At 56.6% G+C, this 20,253-nt stretch overlaps 1 protein-coding gene across 1 annotated transcript in view; it reads right to left on the bottom strand.

The window, feature by feature from the left end:
- Positions 1 to 14,177, bottom strand: part of MAL (mal, T cell differentiation protein (MAL blood group)) — a 22,614-nt gene extending 8,437 nt beyond the window's left edge. Inside the window, exon 1 of the mRNA XM_079110694.1 lies at positions 13,961 to 14,177. Within this exon, the coding sequence (XP_078966820.1) occupies positions 13,961 to 14,053 (93 nt within the window). The 5' untranslated portion in view covers positions 14,054 to 14,177. The remainder of the gene's footprint in view (positions 1 to 13,960) is intronic.
- Positions 14,178 to 20,253: the final 6,076 nt, after the last annotated feature.

Here is a 20,253-nt window from a genome sequence, read left to right as displayed (position 1 = left end):
TTCCCTCTCTTCTCTCTCTCCCTCTCTCTCTCCCTCTCCTCCCCCTCTCCCTCTCCCCCCCCCTCTCTCCCCCTCTCCCTCTCCCCCCCCCTCTCTTTCGCCTCTGCTGGCTCCCAGGGACATTCCTGCGGAGGTGCTATCGTCTCCCACCTGTCCCAGAATCAGTCAGCACAGATGACATCATTACAAACCAGGGGTTTTGCAACAGGAGCTGGGCAGAGGGTCTTCCTTTGTGCCCTTCACTGCTCTGGCCAGAAAGTGCAGGGGGATGGAAAGCTGGCCTGCCACTGCTGCAGGATGGAGCCCAGGGGGCCACTGGGGAGAGGGGCGAGGGCAGAGCAGCCCTGCGAGGACTAGCCGGAGGAAGGGAGCAGGCGAGGCAGTCCAGGAGGAGACGGGTTCCCGTTGGGCGACCTTGGCTTGTGGAACAGAGAGAGCATCCCGTCCAGCCTGGCCCTGTGCCCGCCCCTGCCCTGGAGCAGAGCCCTGTGCTGGTCTTCTTGTGGGAGGGGGCCGGTGCAGAGGCTGCGACGGCTGTGCCTCTGCCTCCGCCTCTGGGGCATGGCATCCCACAGGGTCCACCTGGAGTCCTCTGAGGGGCTCTGTGTGAGCCTAGGAGGCTGTGGCTAGGGACCCCAGCCTCTCCCCTCACTCATCACCTGGAAGGGGCCAGGGGCAGATGTCTCCCCACCTTGCGAGCTGGTGTGAACTGGCTGAAACTATGGCTGTGAGTGCGGGCGAAGCTTCGGCACCTGCCGGCGCCCCCGGCAAATGGGGTAAGGCCCTGCCCAACCCAGGAGGCCACCCACCAGGAGGCCAGCAGCCCGGCCGCCCCTCTGGACCTGCATGATCCACATGCTCAGATCTCCCACCAGCACAGACCAAAAATATTCAGAAAAATAGTCACTCGATGGTGTGCGCCTATAATCCCAGTGACTCAGGAGGCTTGAGCCGGAGGGTTGCAAGTTGGAGGCCAGCTACTCAGCAACTTAGCAAGATAGTGTCTCAAAATAAAACCAAAAGGGCCTGGGGAGGCGGCTCAGGGGTTTAAGCACCCCATGGGTTCAATCCCGTATGTTCCCCACCTAAAAAATTCAGAAAACTAATTTCATCTATAATGAATATAGTACAAAACTATTTTTTCTTGTCATTAGTCCCTAAATAATATGTGTAACAACCATGTACACGGCCTCTGCGTCGTATAGATAACGAGTCCTAAATATACAGAGGATGTCTGTCAATTATATGCAAGTACCATGCCACTTTATATAGGGACCTGAGCATCCTTCCATTTTGGTCCCTGGGTGGGGTGGGAGGTCCTGGAACCAATCCCCTGACAATGCAGAGGGACAGATGCATAATGAAGGCTGACAACTAGTGGCCCTGGATTGGCAAAAGCAGACTGAAACTAGGGCATGGTCTGCATCAACTCTCCATTTTTTGGTACCAGGGATTGAACCCAGGGGTACTTACCACTGAGCCACATTACCAGCCCTTTTTTTTTACATTTTACTTAGAGACGGGGTCTCACTAAGTTGCTTAGCGCCTCACTAAGTTGCTGAGGCTGGCTTTGAACTTGTGATCCTCCTGCCTCAGCCTCCCAAACTGCTGGGATCACAGGCGTGCACCGGTGCCCAGCTCTATCGACTCTTGAAAGGAGAAGAGGACTTAGTTGATTAGCTGGCCAGAGGGGTGGGGGAGCGGCTCTCCAGGAGGAAGAGGAGTCTCTGCCAAGCCCAGAGGATGCTGAAGCAGACCAGAGACCTTCGGATGACCGCGGAGCCCAGCAGGAGGTGGGGGCAAGGGGTGGGCTGAGGAAAGCTGAGGCGCGGCTGTGAATCATGGGCACCACCTCCCACCCCACTCCATCCTACTAAGTGTGCAGAAAGCAAACAGAGAGCGGGCAGCACCCACACCCGGGAGATAAGGCACTCCTGGGCAGTGAGCAATCCGCTCCTGCCTCCTCAGGACCCCAAGCCAAATATTTGTCAAGAGCTGGGGCAGGTGAGGGTTCAAGCACTTCGCCTTGTAAAGGGAGGGAGCTCAGGTGACGCGGCCGCCAGGGGCAAACTCCTGGAGGCAGTGAGTTTGAAAACATCATTCGCCCCAGTGGAAGCACAGCCCCGAGTCTGCTTATTTGTGTCAAAGTCCAGACATGTCCTGTCACCCCAGCCTGCACCCCTCCACCAACTATCCTAACAGGAACAGTGCAGCTGCCAGCCGTGATGGACAGTGCCCAGGACCATGCCAGGGCAGACGCCCCCAGAGAGAAGCAGGGATTCAGGGCCAGGCACAGAGGACCCAGGCTCTTTACCCAGGGCCTGGAAACACATTTCCATAGCATGAGGCCCCTGGCGATGTTCTGGAAAATCCCTGCAAGCAGAAGTGTAGACAGGTGCTTCCTGATACCCTGCTTTCCGGGGACCCCAGGGGCACTCCTCTGCAGCTCTGTGATCTCTGTGTGCAAAACATCACCCTCAATTTCCTCTCCTCTCCTTGGGTCCCTGTCTTGCCTCGAACATGAGACCAACCAGTCCCCGAGTGTCCTGTAAGTGCAGGACACAGCGTCACTGTCTGTGAAAGGGGCCGCGGGGTTCATGGAGGTCCCTCCTCGCCCTGGTATTTGGGGCTGGAAATCACCATCTTTAATTCAGTCTGGGGTTGCATGCAGGGCAGAGCTGAAGTTCTGAAAGAACCAGGGATCGTGTACACAACTTAAAGTTTCCAAAGACTTTTTAAAAAATCCCCTAAGGAGATAAGTATTTGGGGAGCTCTCTGTGCAAAACTCCAGAAGATACTTTGTCTTTCCAAATTAACGGATGGGAGGTAGACTAGAGTGGGTAAGGGTGCAGACTCTAGAGACCAAGCAAACGAGTTTGAATCCCAACTGTGTTGACCCTGGGCAAGTTCCTTGACCTCTTAGTTCTCTTATCTAAAAAATAATGATAATAATAATTATGAAAGTTGAGAACCTGGTACAGTGAGCATTCTAACCAGTGAGCTTATAACCGTTGTCATAGGCAAAGCAAAGTCTCACCCATGGCCAGGTGAAAAGCCTGAGGTCTATGACCTCAGTCTGTACAACTATCCACTCCCAAACTTGCTGAGAGCCGGAATTTAAAAATCGCCTCAAAAGCATCCACAAGAGCAGAACACACAATTTCCCAGAAACTGAAAACTGAGAAAAATGCATCTGCCTCTGCAGAAGGAAACGGGATGGGCATGAAGACAGGAGGAGGCCTTTCTTCTAACAATGAGCCTCAGTTCTACATGGGGAAAAAGGAATTCTCCAGCACATTCTCGAGATTCATCTGCAGCGCCCATTGCCTGGGTGGCTGAAAGAGCTCTTCATCCTCCATCGCCAGCGCTTCCCCTGCAGGCCTCTGGTGGCTGAGATCAATGCCAAGGGCTTGCTCGAGTCCTCTGGATGCTTCCCAGGGGGGTTCACTATAGCCTGTCAGGGTCTCCACAGCAGAAAATCTGCCAGTGGAACATGCCAAGACGTGAGCCAAAGCCAACTCCACCCACTGGAGCCCAGCATCAGAATTCCCCAGAGCCCCCCTGCAGGCAAATGTGACCAGAGTGAGCATCTCAAATTCTCAAGAAGTAAGGGGAACGAACCACGGAACTCAGGCGGAGCACTGAATGCTTGGCCATCCTGCCATTTTGGTCAAGAGGCAAAAATCATCTCCTCAGGAGGAAAAAGAAAGATAGTCTCAGGGCTGGGTATGGCGGTGCACGCCTGTCATCCCAGCGGCTCGGGAGGCTGAGGCAGGAGGATCACAAGGTGAAAGCCAGCCTCAGCAATTTAGCAAGGCCCTAAGTAGCCTCGCCAGACCCTGTCTCTAAATCCAATATAAAACCGGCTGGGAGGGGGCCCAGTGGTTGAGTGCCCCTAGGTTGAGAGCCAAGTCAGGAGAACAAACACAGAAAGGGGACTGGGGAAAAACAAGACCCTAAACATGGGGGCCTTCCCAAGGCCCCTGGCACTGCCCACCAATGAGGGGTCTGCAGGGGGCCAGGGGCCTCTCTTCCGGTTGGCAGAGGGGACACTGAGAGGGCAGGAAGCAGACTCTGGGTTTCTCTGTCCTCGGGAAGCCCCAGCTCCGAGTGTGGAGGGACTGGGCTCCTAATTGGTTGGGCAGGCCTTCTGCACCGGGCCACTCGGTCAGGTACTGAACAGACTCCAGAGTGACCACGGTCAGCCCAGGGAGATAAGCTTATTCAATGACACACACTGAGGGCGGCTCTGTGTCCCCTTCCTCTCCTCTACAGGGGCAGCTCTGGGCCCCCACGGGCAGATTCTTCAGGCTTTGGTGAAAGTCTCAGGGCCCCAGAGGGAACCAGCAAGATGCTTCAGGCAGGACAGAGTCCAGGGTTTGCACTGGTGCCCTGTCCCTGATGCTGATCCCATGGGGAGGGGCCTGGGGAAGAGGTCAGGTGGCTAAAAAGGCAGTTCACTGGGAGTCGGAGCTCTGGGCTGCTCCGGGGATGGGCCCCTGCTCAGGAGGCCACCCAACTCAGTTCACCTGTGCCAGGCGCCCTCCTCCCGATCCCTTGGCAGCAGGCTCCTTCCTGTCAGGGGTCCCCTCATGCCATCTCCCTCCCAGGTCGGCTTAGACAGTGTCCCTTTATCTAACCTGAAGGGAAAAGCAGGACTTAGGGGACCTTGGGTCTGTTTATAGGGAGGTGGGTAGAGACTTGGAATTCCAAGAAATGGGGGCTAAGATTGGGGCTGTAGTTGATATTAACAGGTGGCCGTGGCCTGGGCAGAGCCCCTGTCCAGGCCGGCAACCCCACTCAGCCTCCAGCCCCAGGGAAGCCTGTCCCAGGGCACCGGCCACCCACAGAACAGGCGACGGCTGACTTCATGGCCACCTCCTTCCTAGCTACGGAGAGTTGCTGGCTCCCTAAGTGAATGAAAACGTTGCTCAGAACCAGGTCCTCCTTTGGATGGAAAATTTTGCTTACCACACCCATTCCTGCTGGCTTTACCCAACAAGATAAACAGAAACCAGGAGTTTCCGTGAAAAACACCGGGTAAGCCACCTGGAAAAGCCAAAATCAGTGCCATGCTAGACCAGAAGGGAGTGGCTTCAACCGAGAGAAACGGAAGGTCTGCACAGGAGTCACCCAGCAGGCCAGACGCTGGTGAGCACGCAAACGAGACGGGCATGCCACTGCCTGGGGACACTGCCCACTGGGCCGGCGCTCTGCCCCAGCCTTCCCCCTGAGGGTCCCAGGGGCTCTGTCTTGGGGTTTGGTGGCCCATGTTGGCGTACCCTCTGTCTGCCTGTGAGGCCAAGGACTCCGCTGAAGATCTGTAAAGATTAGCCAGGTGGGAGGCAGGCGGGGGGACCGGTAGGCCTGGGCCTGCAGGAGTCTCCCCTCGCCCTGCCACACTGGGCGCCTGAGCTCTGGAGCTGGACTTAGCAGGAGTCCTGAGACCCACACTGGGCGGTTCCCGTCCTGCCGGGCCCGTGTCTAACTGTGCCTGACCTGTCACCCAGCAGCTGCAGGAACGACAAGAGGGGAAGGCGAGGGCACACTTCTGTGCCAGGGGCTGCCCTCCCCGAGTGGCTGCCTTCCAGACCGTCGCTACACCGCCCGTGACAAATCACTTGGGAGAGGCTAATCGGCCCTTTGGTGTTGGGTTTCTACGCCTGCGGGCAGATGCAGGCCTCAGTCTGACACTGAGAACCACAAAGCTGCCCCACCCACCCTGCACCAGTCTGGCTGAGTGGCACGCAGAGCAGCCCAGCAAGTGCCCGAGGCAGAGAAGGCAGGATGGGGCAGCCGCCATGCCTTCTCCTCGGCCGCCCCATCGGGCTGGCCAGGACGGCTCCCAGCTCAGCAGTTCCTTCTCAGTGTGAGCAGGACCCCTGGGCAGTTCCCACAGAAGGTGGCATCTGAGCAGGACACAGGACCGGAAGAACAATCAGGTGTCCTCGGCAGCCCCGCCAACCCCGAATCTCACCCCACCCTGCCTTAGGCACCTGACCCTGAGAATGGCAGGGAGGAGTGGGCAGCCCCTCCAGCCGTCATGCTCTGGGGCACAGGGTGACCAGCGACGGAGAGCAGTGTCCACCACAGCGGAGCCCAGAGCGCTCTGTGGCTGGCCGGTCCCCCTCCTGCCTCCCGTCGCCACGCAGCTGCAGGACACGTCCTGCTGGCAGTCCTGGTTTACGTATGCCCACTCGGTGGCGGTCACACCATGATAGACTCCCCACGGAAGCTTTTCTTGAATGCACAACTGTTCTGTGAACGCCCACCACAACCCTCAAGGTGGGTGCTGTGATAGCCCATTTCACAGTGTGGAAACTGAGGCTCCGCTGCCCGCTCGCGTCCTCACACTGCTGGGTGCAGATCCGGGGGGCCTCAGGGCCCGGCTGGGGGCAGTGTCTCAGATGGTGTGTCAGTCCCCAGGGTCCTACTGGCCGTTTACCAAGAGCTCGCCTGGAATATTAGCACCAAGGAGAGAGACCAGCTCCTTCGTCTTCGCCAGCTGGCAGCTGCCAGGGGGTCTGTACGGGAAGGGACAGGCAGGACCAGGAGGTGGCCCCAGGAAGAGGGCTTCTCCCCGCCCCGACAGCGAGCCTCAATAAACTCTGTGCCTTGGAAGGAAAGGAGAGCGACCCCGAATGAGCAAAAGATCAAACACAGAAGGACAGGCCTCCCTTATCGGCAGTCGCAGGCCTGCAGCTCCTGTCCCTGGTCCGCGGTCTGGGCCCATCTCATCCCACCAGCAGCCCAGGAATGTCATCTTCTGCCCTTTCTTGAGGTGCCCACCCCTCACATGCCCACCCTTACCATGGCCCCGCTCGGGACCTCCCCAGAGGGTCATCCAGCCGCTTCCCGGGACATCAGGTTCCCTCCCAGTGTGTCCTGGACACCCTCACAGGAATCTGAGGCTGTGGCCTGGAATTTCAGGTCAACTGAGACCAGCTGCATCACCCTGCCTTCCTCCCCCGTCCATGTGTGGGGATCTGTCATGGTTGGTGAGGAAGCTTTCCTTTAATTTGCTGCATTTTCTTCCCAGGCCCCAGGACCTCGCTGCATTGAAACGACTCCAAGCTGGGGTTGTGTCGCCCACCAGGACAGAACATGGGACGTCCATGAGGCAGCGGCGGAGACCCTGAGGCCCAGCGTGTGCAGATCCCATTGGTGTGTTTCTGTCCTGGGAAAGGCTGCTGCGGCTGGTGGCCCGGCAGGAGCTCTGGAAAGCAAGCCTTTCCACCAGGAGGTAGGGGCAGTTTGGAGCCACCATGATGCAGACACCACCAGAGACCTGCCCCATCCTCCATGCTCCTGGAACAATCTAGAACCCAGGTTGGCCATGGGACCCAGGGTCTGCTACTTCAAGGGCATGGGCCACTGCTACTACCGTCTCACACCCATTGACACCAGGGGACACTTGCAAGAGTATCTCTCCCGCCAGCGCCTGCCCCTGGAGACTATGGGACCACAGTGCCATGCCCAGGGACCAATGCTTCCGAGGGCAGGAGGGGGCCCCAGATCGGCTCCTGTCCAGGTGGAGACCACCCAGACCTTCCTGCTTGTCATTAGCAGTCAGTCCCAGCTCCTGTCTAGTTCGAGGTGGGCTGGCCCCAGGTGGCCCTCCCCCAGCCCTTCTCTCAGGGCCCAGAGCAAAGCCCAGCCATTCCCAAGGGCCTGCAGAACTGGCCTGGACTGGCCACACCCACTGCTTTCCCAGTTCCTGTTGGTGAGTGTAGATGCCAGTAGTCACCCTCTGTCCCCAGCCAGCCTGAGCCCTGGGCACTGTCCCTGGCAACAGTATCCCAGGTCCTTCCACCCTCTCCCGCCAGCAGTCAGCAGAGAGTGGGCCTGGGTTCCCCACCGCCACAGCTGGCAAGCGACCTAGGGAAAGCAGAAAGGCAGGCTTCAAAGTGTGGCTGGGCTGTGATGGAGCCAGCGTGGCAATCCCACGGAAGGCCACATTATGTCTCCAGAGAACAGCTCAGAGTCACTGATTCCTGATCAAAGCAGGCCTTGGTTTCTTGAAAAACTGGAAAAGTCACTTCTCAAAGCCAAGATCACCCCTCACCCCACCCCACCGCCAGAGACCTCTGTCTATAATTCTTCCTTTAGCAAAGATGTGGACAGGAGCAAGTCCAGGCAGCAGGGGACTGTACCCCTCTCTAAGTGGCTCCACGAGGGGCCCACAACACAGACCACAGACACTGGGCTGGGAGCCAGAGGACACAGCAGGAAAGGTCATCTCAGTTACTATCCCACACTGTCCCCCCTCCCTGGGGACTGCAGGCACCGCTCCTGGCTGGGGCCACAGGGAAATGTCTCCTAGAACAGAGAGAGCCCATGCCCTGGACCCACGAGAATCCCAAGACCCCTCTTCTAAAAGCCCCTCTTAAGAGGCCTGAGGGGCTGACCCGGCAGGACCAGTGGCAGATGGCCACTCCCGCTGAACCAGTGTGTGGCTGGGTACAGTGCTTATCACTCGCAGATTCTTGGGCCTAGTGACTCAGAACCTGTGGGATGTATATTTGACAAGCGTGGTGGTCAGCCTCCCAGTGGCTCTCAGCTGTCCTTTCATTCCCTACAGGCAGAGAAGGGACTCAAGCCTGTCCAGGACTGCAAGTGGGCAGGGCTGCCTGCTTAGGATCCTTTCTAGGAAAAAAAGCTCCTCTTAGGTGCCTGGCTAATGCAGACGCCCCCGACTGGGACAGACCTGCTATCACTGTCGGATGTGCTCCCAGGGACCCTGGGGACCAGGTGACCTGGGCAGGTTGCTCCTTCTGTGAGCCTCAGCTTTCCAGGATTTCGCATCTTGTCCCTAGGAGACAGGCTGCCTGCTCAATGCAGCCAAAGCGTGGGCCACCCAAGGGAACTGTGCCGTCATCCGCCACCCCTCCTGGCTCTGCGGGGTAGCTCTTCCCGGGACAGGTGAGCGTCTAAGACTTGTCTGGTGGCTCTCAAGTAATAATAAGACCCTCTTTGTTTTGGGTCACAGAAGTCTGGCTTTAGGAATTACTTTAGGAATTAAAGCTACCAACCAATTCCAGATGGTGCCCCCCTCCCACCTCCACACCAAAACATGGGCTGGCTTTCACCACTGACTGTGCCCGTTCTGCATGCTCCTGAGGCATGCTGGGAGGGAAAACACACACCCCTGGAATTCCTCGCACACTCTTATCCAAGAAAGCTTCTGTCTTAATTCTCCACCATTCTTTCTTTGCCAGCCCGCCTATCAGGGGAGGGAGGGAGCTGGGTCAATGGTCTTGGCAGTGAAAGGGTGGGGTCTCTTCTCTCAGAGAAGTGGCCTTGGGTCTTGGCCACAGCTGGAAGGAAAGCCTTCCCTGTGAATCTCCTTTCCTGGTGGTGGTGGTCTGCGTGTCATGAAGCCCCTGGCTGGAGCAAACAGACTTTGTGACTCCAAAATGAAAGGTCCCTCCGTGGGTGGAGACTTTTTTTTTTTCTTTTTGCAGAGAAGGAGACCGGGCCAGAAGCAAGGCCTGGACATCTCACCCTCTGGGACACAGGGGGATTCCATGACCCCATTGCCTGTGGGGTGCTCAGAAAGACGGGGGCACACGGATGGGCTGGGCCCGCTCTCCACTTCCTGTGAGGACCCTATAGCTTTCAGAGTCAGGGACTGTGGGGTTGGGGTGCTGAGCCAGGGTGAGGTTGCCAGGCCCCACCCAGGGCCACAGCTCTGGCCTGCTCCCGTGGGCTGTCCCCCTGCCGTGCGAGCGGACGGCAGCTCTGGCCTGCTGGCCCTGGACATCTGCACCTCCCAGGCCACTGGGAGGCCAGGCCTGGGAAACTGAAGCGTGACTCATCATCGGCTCGATGCACTGCAAAATTGAAAAATAATGAAGCGTTTCACTTGCGATGGGTGAGTGAAGATTACAAAGTCTGACGCTACCAAAGGCAGAGAAGGAGGAACAACAATGAGGACCTTCATCGGCGGCTGGCGAGGGTCAGAGAAGATCCAGGTCTAGCCTGGAGCTTATCTACATGGTTCGGGGGGTTCTTTATAAATTAATTCAAAGTCGGGCAGTCTTGGGAGAGACCCGGACAGGTGGAGGCGCCGAGCTTAGTTCGACTTTATCAGCTTTCTGGTGAGCCCGCTGCTGGGATGTGTAAGCTGGGATAACCTTGGCGATCGCAGCGATATAACAACTGGGAGAACAGAAATGTGTGTCCCATGACCCAGCGAGCTAAATCCTCCCCGTGTTCCCAGAGAAATCCCACCGGCAGTTACAAGAGTGGCCTCGCCCATGTTGTGTGCAACAGCTAAAAGTAACAAACAGGAAATGGCCAAAATGTCCACCGAGAGAAGAATGGATGAACAGCGTGGACATGCATGACTCTCAAAGCGCCGTGCCTCGTGTTGCGGGATATGTGCGGGACACTATTTTCTTAAAGGGTTGAGACACGTAGGACAATGCCAGGCTCATTGTCCTAGTGCAGCCTGTCCGCGGGTATGAAGAGCTTCGCCCTCAGCCTAGGGATCTCCCTGAGGAAGAAGGAAGGAGAGAGCAAGGGAAGGAGGGGCCATCTAGTAAGCTCAGACACCATCGGAGAAGCTTTGTTCCCTTAATACTAAGAAACGAGGCAAACCACCAAGCTTTGCCAATTATTACTGCACTGGGGATTGAATCCAGGTGCATTACCACTGAGCTCCATCCTGTTTTTGTTATGAGACAGGTTCTTTCTAGGTTGCCCAGGGTGGCCTCGAACTGCTGATCCTCCTACCTCAGCCCCCCAAGTTGCTGGGATGACAGGCGTGTATCACCATGCCTGGCCAAACCTGGCCATCTTAAATTGACCAGTCCAGTGGGGTTCACACATTCCTGGTGTGGTGCAACCATCGTCTCTATCTAATTTCAAAAGATTTTCACCACTCTGAAAGGAAACTCCACAACCATGAAGCAGTTGCTCCCAAATCCCCCTCCCTTCAGCTTTGGCAACCCACCAGGGCGTATTCTGTCTCTTTGGATTTACCTCTCTTGGACATTTTATACAAATGGAATCATACAATTGGTGACCCTTCCTGTCTGCATATATACATATATTTTTGTACTGGGGATTGAACTCGGGACACTTAACCACTGAGCTGCATCCCCAACTCTTTTTGATATTTTATTTAGAGACAGGGTCTCACCGGGTTCCTTAGGGCCTCCCTAAATGGCTGAGGCTGACTTTGAGTTTGCAATCCCTCTGTCTCCGCCTCCTGAACTGCTGGGATTATAGGTGTGGGTCACCACGCCAGCTTCTGCATACAGTTTTCAAGGTTGATCACCTCTGTAGGATGAATCAATACTTCATTCTTTTCTCTTACTGGATAATATTCCATGGAAGGGAGACATCACATGTTGTTTATCCAATTCCTCTGTTGCTGGGTGTCTGGGCTGTTGGTTATTGTGAATAGGTACATATGTGTACGTGTACTTGAGTCCCTGGTTTGAATTCTATGGTTATATATCTGGGGGTGGAATTGCTGGGTTCTAGGGTAATTTTTGAGGAACCACCAAACTGTTTTCCATGGTGTCTGAACTCAACACACAAGAGTTCCAATATTTTTCCATCCCCCGACCAACCCTGGTTATTTTCCATTTTAAAGTTGTATGGAAGGCTTTGCTGCAGGACCCACTTAAAACAGAACAGCCAGCCTCAGGGGAGCAAAGCCATATGCCAGAGTGGCCTCCATTCCATTTCCCTGGTGACTAACTAGGCAGAGCATCATGTGTTCACCGCCCGTTTGTGTCTGTTGGGGCCATTTTCCCGTCTTTCAGGTGGGCTGTTGGTCTTTTTGTTGATGTTTAGTAGACCACAATTTAAGGAAACCCTCCCGGGGCAGCTGGTGCCTCTCTAGGTCCTTCAATTCTCCACTCCTGCCTCAAGACGCACAGCTCCGTGTGCATGATCCATGCAGAGGAAATCCTGAAGGCTGGTGTGCGACTCCTCTCCCCCTGCTCCCTGTGATCTCACCCCTAGCCTAGAGAGGAAGAAAGAGACTCAGAGTAGAGAAAGACAACTGGGGAAGCGACAATACAGAAGGGCAGGGCTGAAGTGGACGAGAAGCAAGTGAGTGGGAAATGTTATGAACCAGCAAAATTCATTTCTTCTAGAAACTTCTACTACCAGTAGGTCACAAAACTGAGCTAGAGGAGTAAGCTTACACTAACAGAAGGATCTCAGAGTTTCAACACGCCCAACTTTGACCAAAGACGGAGGTGGTTTGGGTGGGATTTCCACCCCCCTCCAACTCCCCTACAGATTAGATCTTGCTGCCTGGCTGGGCTGTTCCTACCCTCAGGGGCACTCCTTCCCCCATGCCGAGTCACTCAGAGGAGGCAGCAGGGCCTTGGGAGGTCGTCCCTTCTGGGAAGTCAGGCCACACCATCTGTCTTCACCGAGTTCCACAGAGTTCGAAGACACTAACATCTTATTGCTGACAAGCCTCTCTGCCCGTCACATCCCACCATGAGACGTGATTTCTTTGGGTGACAAAACTCTGCCTTTGTAACTACCTCTTTGTGAAGCCACGAAGGAACCACTCGCTACTTATTCCCAGGTTCTGGACACTATCTGCTCATTTTCAGAAATCCAACCTTGCCCAAACACAGGCAAGAGATGATAAACCTAACCCTAACCCTAAGGAATCCTATCAGGGAAGAAAGATCCAATAGGCAATTCTCAGGTATGGGCCAGTCCCATGGGGACTCCTGCCTGGTGCTGTCAGGGGTTTTGCCAGACAACCTTGAACTGTAAGGTACTCCGGGAGGCTGGGGAGCCAGCTAAAGAGCCAGACCTTGGGCAAGCCCCTCCCCACCTTGAGCCTGGTGTTCCTGTCTATAAATGGCAGAGCTGGGCTCAGTGACACCCAAGATTTCTTCTAAATATCACTTCCATGGTTCTGGCTATGTCCAGGATGTGAAGTCCATCTGGATACACCAGGTTTGTGTTGAACCATACCTCTGCCACCAAGCAACAGCCCCTGTTGCAAGCCCTTCAAGGACAATGCCACACCCTCCCACCATCAGACAGGAAGCTGGGGTCCTGCTTTCCAACTGTCCTCTTCCCATTTTCTTTCTCAACCACCACTCGGGCTTCTGCACTGGGTGGGCACACGCAGGAAAAGGCATCCCCCAGGGCTGCCAGGAACCACACCCACAGAATAAATAAAGTACACGCCTCCAAATAAAGCACAAGTGGCCCCCAGGGAGTTGATGCTGGGGGAGATCTAAAGCCTGGAGACACAGTGAGCACTTGACAAGCAGCCCACAGTGGAAAGATCTTCCTCAACGCCACAGGGGCTGCTATGCGGCGGGGACCAGTCGCAGGTGCCCAGCCTTCTCCAGCGCTCAAGGTCAGCCAAGGTGCTGGGACTGCTCTCACGTTCCGTTCCAGCTCGCTCCCCGCCCTCCAGGGGAGAGTGACCAAGGAGCCAAGGATGGCCCCTATTTTCCTAATTCCCGATCAAATCTATCGCATGTATGTTCACTCGTTGGAAACTTTAAGAGGTCAGAAGAGAATAATCCGGATTCAGTTTCTCCTAACAGCTAAACTTCGGCCCGTCGCTGATTTCTCTTTTCTTTTTTCTTTTTTTAACGAAACCCTCTCCTCTGAAAAAGCCGGGTACCTTTACAAGAACTTTGTCCTACAGCGGGGCAAAGCGCGGGGTGTTTTCTCCGCACAGCCCAGGAAAAGCAACCTGGGCGCGCAAAGGCCAGACCCCGCCAGGCTTGCTCCCGGCATCGGCATCGGACCCAGGGTGCGACATGCCATTGGGAGGTAGGGAGGACTTTCGGAGCGGACCGTGGCCCCCTCCCCCTGTGCCCGCTACCCCGAGGCTCCCCAGACCCGTGCGGCTTGCAGATCGGGCCCTGGTAGCCGCGCGGTGCAGCGAGAGAGCGCGCAGCTCAGGCCACCCTGTCCCTTCCCCGCCCTGGAGCAGGGCGCGCGCGCCACTCACAAACTCAAGGATGAAGAGTAAGTCCGGGAAGGTGGTGAAGACCGAGAAGCCACTGGGCAGAGAGCTGCCACCCGAAGCCGCTGCGGGGGCCATGCTGGCGAGCTGGCGTCGGCTTCGGGACGGGACGCGCGCGGCTGCGGCTCCGGCTGCTTGGCGACACTCGCTTGCTCCGCAAAGCCCAGTGGCCTGGGCGCCCCCACGCGCGGGTTAAAAGCGGAGGAGTCCAGGGCACAGGAGGGCGGAGCCCCCGCCCCGCTCCGCCCCTGCCCCCCCTGAGGGACCTGGCCAGGCCGCTGCGGGCGCCGCCCGGAAACACTCGGAGCGCACTCTGCCCATGGGGACCTGGCGCCTGCGTTCCACCCCTGGGTACCACCTCTCTTCCGAGAGCAGGATCAAGGCACTGGGTGAGGCGCTTCGCAGTTTTGCACGCCTCGCAGTGATCACAGTATCTTAATGATGGCCACCAACAGCCTGGTCTCTTGAGCCTCCGCGCCAGGGGACCCCCCTGGCTTTAACTCTTTAATTGGGTCTCCATCTTTCTGCTGGGTGCTTTAATGTCCCCGACCTCCGCGTGCGGGTTCACCGTGGGTGGGGGTTCCAGTCCTGACCGCGGCTGCAACCTGCTGGGTTCACCTGGCCATCCTGAGATGTCTGCCACCGATGGATCCCTTCCTGCCTGGTGGGAACCCGGCGCTGGGAACCGTGCACCCGCCCGGCCTGGATCCTCTTGGTGCAGCGGCTGCGTGTCTGGGAGAAGGCAGGGGGCTGCTCTCGCCTGTAGGGGTGCTGGGCAGGGTCACAGGGGATCCCGCCGCAGGAAGGAGCTTTGACAGCTATTCCAGGCTCTTCTGCAGATAGGACGAACCGCACCTCATGCCAAGACATGTAACTCCGTGGACGCTCGGGTTGTTTTATGCTTTCATCCTTTGCTTTGTTTTTTTCCTCACGTAACAATTTTGAAAATTTTGACTTTTATTTTTAAACAAGTATTACACTCCCCTAGTTGCTCCTGTCATTTACTATTCCCAGCATCATTGCCGAGTTTTCTTTACAAACACTACAGCCTAAGGCATGCCAAGAGGCAGTGGCCTCACGCCCTACCTGTACCCCAGGGCAACCGCTGTGCTCTCCGGGGCTCCCTCCTGGTCAGAGATGCCCTTGCTTTTGCCTCTAGCAGTTTTTTCCTTCCCAGCTGCTGGAGAGAGAAGAAAATTCCTGGGTTTGTTTTCCAAAGCAAAACCCTCTCCCTTGACTTATGCAAAGGGACCAGGCATTTGGAGTGAGAAGTTCCAGTCTGCCTCTGTGAGCCCCTTCAGGGCCTCCAGCTCTGGTGGCTTGGAATTGGGTGCCCCAACCCAGGGCAGGACCTCTCTGCCTATGAGGGGCTGGAGGATTTTCTGGGGCCCTCCTGTCTCTTCCTCACTTACCCCGGGCATCGTCCAGCTTGTGGCTCCTGAGAGAACATCTTCCTCCTGAGGAGACGGTAGACAATCCTGAAAGCAAAGTAGCCACAGAAAGCCACCCAGGGCACAGGAAGATAATAATCCTCTAGCAAATCCAGCCAGAGTTGCTGAGCAATTTCTCTATTGGTTTATACTAATTAGAAACACACACAAGGCTCCTAGGGACTCGATGCCCTCTCTGCCAGCCTTGAGGTTTTAGCTGTGTTTTGGTTTGGTTTGTTATCTCACTACCTCTTTCAGACCTTTGTTGCTGAAGTCCTTCATGCTTGGGCCTGTGACTTTGGGGAAACACATGGTCCCTGGTGCACCCCACAGAGGCTCTATAGAGCCAGCCCTCCTCAGGTAAGGTATAAGGGGGAAAGTCTGAGACTGGGTCCAGGACAGGAGTCTTGTCCCGATCTTGGTGAGCCTTCATTTCACCTGGAGTCCTTTGCCTGATGTTCACCTTCTTGACCAGACTCTACCCTCTGCAAAATGTCCCCCAGCCCCATCCCCACTGCCATTTCCATCCCCGATGCAGCATATCCTTGACATTCAACTGGACCCAGCCCTGTGGTCGGTACTCAGTAAACATTATCCCAACATCAGGAGGCTCCAGTCTTGTCTGGGCTGGACTTCTGGAGAAGTGGAACAGCCCGGTTTGAACATAAAGAGCACTGGTAAATCAAGATGGGTTTCTGGGCTGGGGAGATAGCTCAGTGGGTAGAGTGCTTGCCTGGCAAGCACAAGGCCCTGGGTTCAATCCCCAGCACCGCCAAAAAAAAAAAAAAAAAAAAAGATGGATTTCTTCACTTGGCTGCAGAGCCTCCCCAGGAAGTTCTGGGCCACTTCCTGATGATTTAGGAAGTTCATATTTGTAAAAAGTCCAGAATCATACTTTGGTTTCCAGCAGGATATGAAAACAACAACAACAACAACAAAACTTCAGCCAGTAATTCACTGCGGTGGCCTCAGTCTTCCTAGCAGCATAAGGGGTGTACATACATATGGGTCCGAGGTGGATCTGGGCTTCTGTCAAATTATCTGATGGCCTAGGGCAGGTTTCTACCAAGTGGAAACTGGAGGTTATGATTGCAGCCCGAGTCAGGAAAAGGTCACCTCTGGCTCATGTGTGGGTGGGGAGGAAAGAGATTGGGAGGGTGGAACGTGTTCAGGAGGATTCATGGGGTAGGAACTGCCAATGACTAACAGCAGGGGCAATTTGGTTTTGAGGTCAATAAGAGGACTCCCTCTTTACTGATGAGTTAACAACCTCAGAAAGGTTAGGCAGCTTCTCAGAGGAGCTCAGCCTTGAACCTGAGGCGACCGACCTCCAAAGCTGCAAACGCTTGATTGAGACCATGCTCCAGGTGGGCAGATGCTCTTCAAATGCCAAGCTCCACGCAGACCGTCGGCAGCCTCCCAGATCACCTCAGGTGTGGCCCTGGCTCTTGTTCCCTGGAGCATCTCTGCGCTGCTGACAGGCCTTGGGACCCTCCCTCCCCTGACTGGGGACACAAGGAAGGTGAGTCGTCATTCCTGTTGCAGGTGAGGGAGCTGCGGACAAGCGCGCTGCAGAGAGCTACCCAGAGTAGCGCATTTCCTTGGATGGCGTGAGGCACTGAGGACCCCTGCTGGAAGGACCGGGTAGTGCAGCCACAGCTGCCTTGTCCCAGATGTGGAAGGGAGCCAGCTTTACCAGCGCTCGCTCTAAGTACCCAGTTCTGTCACAGCTACTTGGCCCACATGACCTTGTTTAATCCCAGAGTCTCTCTGGTGGGTGTCACCCCACCATCCGGCTCAGTGGTAACATGTCCATATCACATGGTGGTCAAGCAAAGTGGTCCTCTTGGAACTAGCAGGCAGGCAGTCCCCATTCCTCTGTGACAATCAACAAACCTGAAAACTAGAAGTGGTGCTGGTTCACCCGAGGGCGTCTTCTGTCGGCCCCAGGGGGATGCCGAGTGCCCTGCCACCTCAGGGACCATAAGCCCCGGCGTTGCTCCCTCTTCCTTCCCAGCCTCTTCTGGGTTCCGTGGTCTAGCGCTCTGGGATCCTAGCCTCTTATAAGGGCGCTCATCCTACTCGCGGGAAGGGGCTCTGTCCTTGTGACCTGATCACGTCCCAGAGTCCCCGCCTACTGACAGCACCACCTTAGGGCTTAAGTTTCAACACACGAATTTGGGGGGACACAGCATTCAGACCAGCGTAGGCGGCACAGAAACTAGTCCCCCCGCAACAGGTTGAGGTGGGAGCAGTTTGCAGCAGGGTGGCCATTTCTGAGCCCTTCTAGGATGGCAGCTCTGTTCCTGCCCTGCAGGTGCAAACTGAGTAGAGGTCCCCACCTGTCACCCCCTCACGAGTCCAAGTTCAGTTTGTGCTGGGCAAAGGGGAGCCCACAGAGGAGGGTGGACATGACCTTGGCCTTTATGGAGTGTCTTCTGGGGTCCAGATATAATAAATACATGATGGCTTTGTGCTGCATGCAGGGCGGGGGAGCCCAGGAGCACCCACCAGCTCAGCCCATGCTGGCTTAGGGCTGGGAAGCTTGAGGGGGAGGTGCCCTACTGTTGCTGGGCAGTGGCTAACCAGGTGCAGGGGAGATAGGCTTCCTGATACAGGAACAGAGACCACCAGAACGTGGAGTCAGGGTGGGCGATGGTACAGGGGAGAAGGCAAAACGGGAACAGACGTGGGAGTCCAGGGCAGGAGGGAACAGGCAGAGGAGGAACAGGGCCTGGGGCTGGTGCTGGCCAGAGAGACGGGGGTGGGCAGAGGAGAGAGAGAAGGGATGCCAGGCCCAGGCAAGGGAGCAGACGCCCAGGGCAGGGAAGCCTGTGCCCTGTGTCAGGAGCAGGGTGGCTCTTAAGCAGGCCTGGGAAGAACAAGGGCAGCCCTGGGCTCAGGGAAAAGAGGCAGAAGTCCAGGGGCAGGAAGCATAGACAGAGCTTGGTGGTTTCCCTTTGTCTGACCTCCAGGGCACAATCTCAGCTCCTGCCTGCTCAGCACCCATCCTCACTGCCCAGGGAGGGGACCCAGCACCACTGCATGACGGTTCACCACCTGTCCAGCAAGTTGTACCAGGAATGTGGCCCGAGTTGACTGAAACCTCTGGGAACATGAGCTGCGCAGGGCAGGCTGGGTCAGTGGGCCCTGGGAATGCAGTCTTGGCAGGTTTGGGGCTGGCGGAGGCCCCTTTTCTCGAGGTTTCACTAGCAACACCCCTCAGATAGCCTTTACCACACAGCAGGCTTCCTTAGACGCCCAGCTGGCTGCTGAGAAAATACCAGAAGTCAGCAGTCGCACCCTGGAACCAGCCTGACCCTGGGCTTTTCTTCCTGGAACTCATACTTCTACCTGGGACTTCCTCCAGAGCACCCCCCGACTCTGGAACTGACTCCCCCACAAGGGACCAAGAGTCCACCTTCTAGAGAGGCCATCTGGCCCTTCAGTCAGTGGGGGAAACCTCTGACCTCACCCTCCTGCCATTGGAGGTGGCCATGGACACTCTTGAACTGTAGATTCTTATTTAATGTTCCTGTTTTCTGTTGGAAAAAAGAAAACAAAAGCACCCACACTTGGAAAACAGCCAAAGAGCATTGGACCAGTGCCCCGCTCCAGCTTCCGAATCAGGACACCTATTTTTACCTCTGTAGGTTATTTTTTTAGAATTCACGTGGAAGCAAATTCACTCATTCTCTGGGCTTGCATCTCCATGAAGTGACACGTCCATTCCTTCCTCCTCCAGGTGGAGTCTCCAGTGCTGCTCAAGCTGCCCAAGCACAGGGCACCAGGCTGGGCAGGGAGGTGCCGTGGGAGCCGGGTGGAGGCGGCACGGCCAGCATACTTCGAGCTTCCGGGGTGGAGGCCGTGGAGGCCTTGGCGGAGGCCTGGGGAGCTCCCTCTGGGGAGGTACCCGTGTTTCCTCAGCCCTGAAGCACTTGGAACAGTTCAAAGAAGCGGGGAGATGGTACCAGCCCAGAGGTCCCTGAATTGGCCCATGAGCCCTGGCGATCTGGAACAGCATGAGATCAGAAAACACAATAAAACCACGAATCTGCACCAAAGCAGAACGCCAACTTGCTGCAGAAGAATGGAATGTTCTGGGCCAGAGCGGGGGCTTGCTCACTGGTCTCTGGACAGCGCAGGGCCTGGCCCCATGGGCAGTGTGTGCTCACTGAAGGACAGGGAAGGGGGCAGGGCCGGGGGAGGGAGGACAGAAGGAAGAGCAGGCCAGGGAGGCCCAGGCCCCCTGGGGGTTTCCTAACCTTGTCACTCTTGTCACCAAGGGTGTCCCTTGGGTGAATTGGTTCCTGACACAACAAATAGATCAGTTCTCCCAGCTCTGGGGCCTAATGGAAGAGGAAGGAAAGCTCTCGCTGCCTCTGGGCTTGTTCTGTGACTCAAAGTGGCAGAGGCTGGAAAGGAAGGGAGGGCGCCACCGCCCACTGGGCGGCACCGGAGGCCTCCAGAGGGTGCCCCTGAGAGCTGCAGGCTCCACCTCAGGAGCTGAAGCCCCGTGAGGAGGGTGGGGCTGGAGGAGAAGCCAGAGGCGGGGAGGCCTGGGCCCCCAGCTGACCAGCCCAGCTGGTCGGGGAGCTGGCCACCACGGAGGCGACTCAGACCCAGCCCCGCCCAGACCCCGCCATCTTCCCAAGGCAGCAGGCCCCAGATCCCCCTGCCTCCCAGATCCCCTGCCTCCCAGATCCCCTGCCTCCCTGATCCCCTGCCTCCCAGATCCCCTGCCTCCCTGATCCCCCTGCCTCCCAGATCCCCTGCCTCCCTGATCCCCTGCCTCCCAGGTCCCCTGCCTCCCAGATCCCCTGCCTCCCAGATCCCCTGCCTCCCAGA

The sequence above is a fragment of the Sciurus vulgaris genome (genome assembly GCF_902686455.1).
Source record: "Sciurus vulgaris genome assembly, chromosome: 14".
NCBI lineage: Eukaryota > Metazoa > Chordata > Mammalia > Rodentia > Sciuridae > Sciurus > Sciurus vulgaris.
This window is presented reverse-complemented; position numbering and strand designations above follow the sequence as displayed.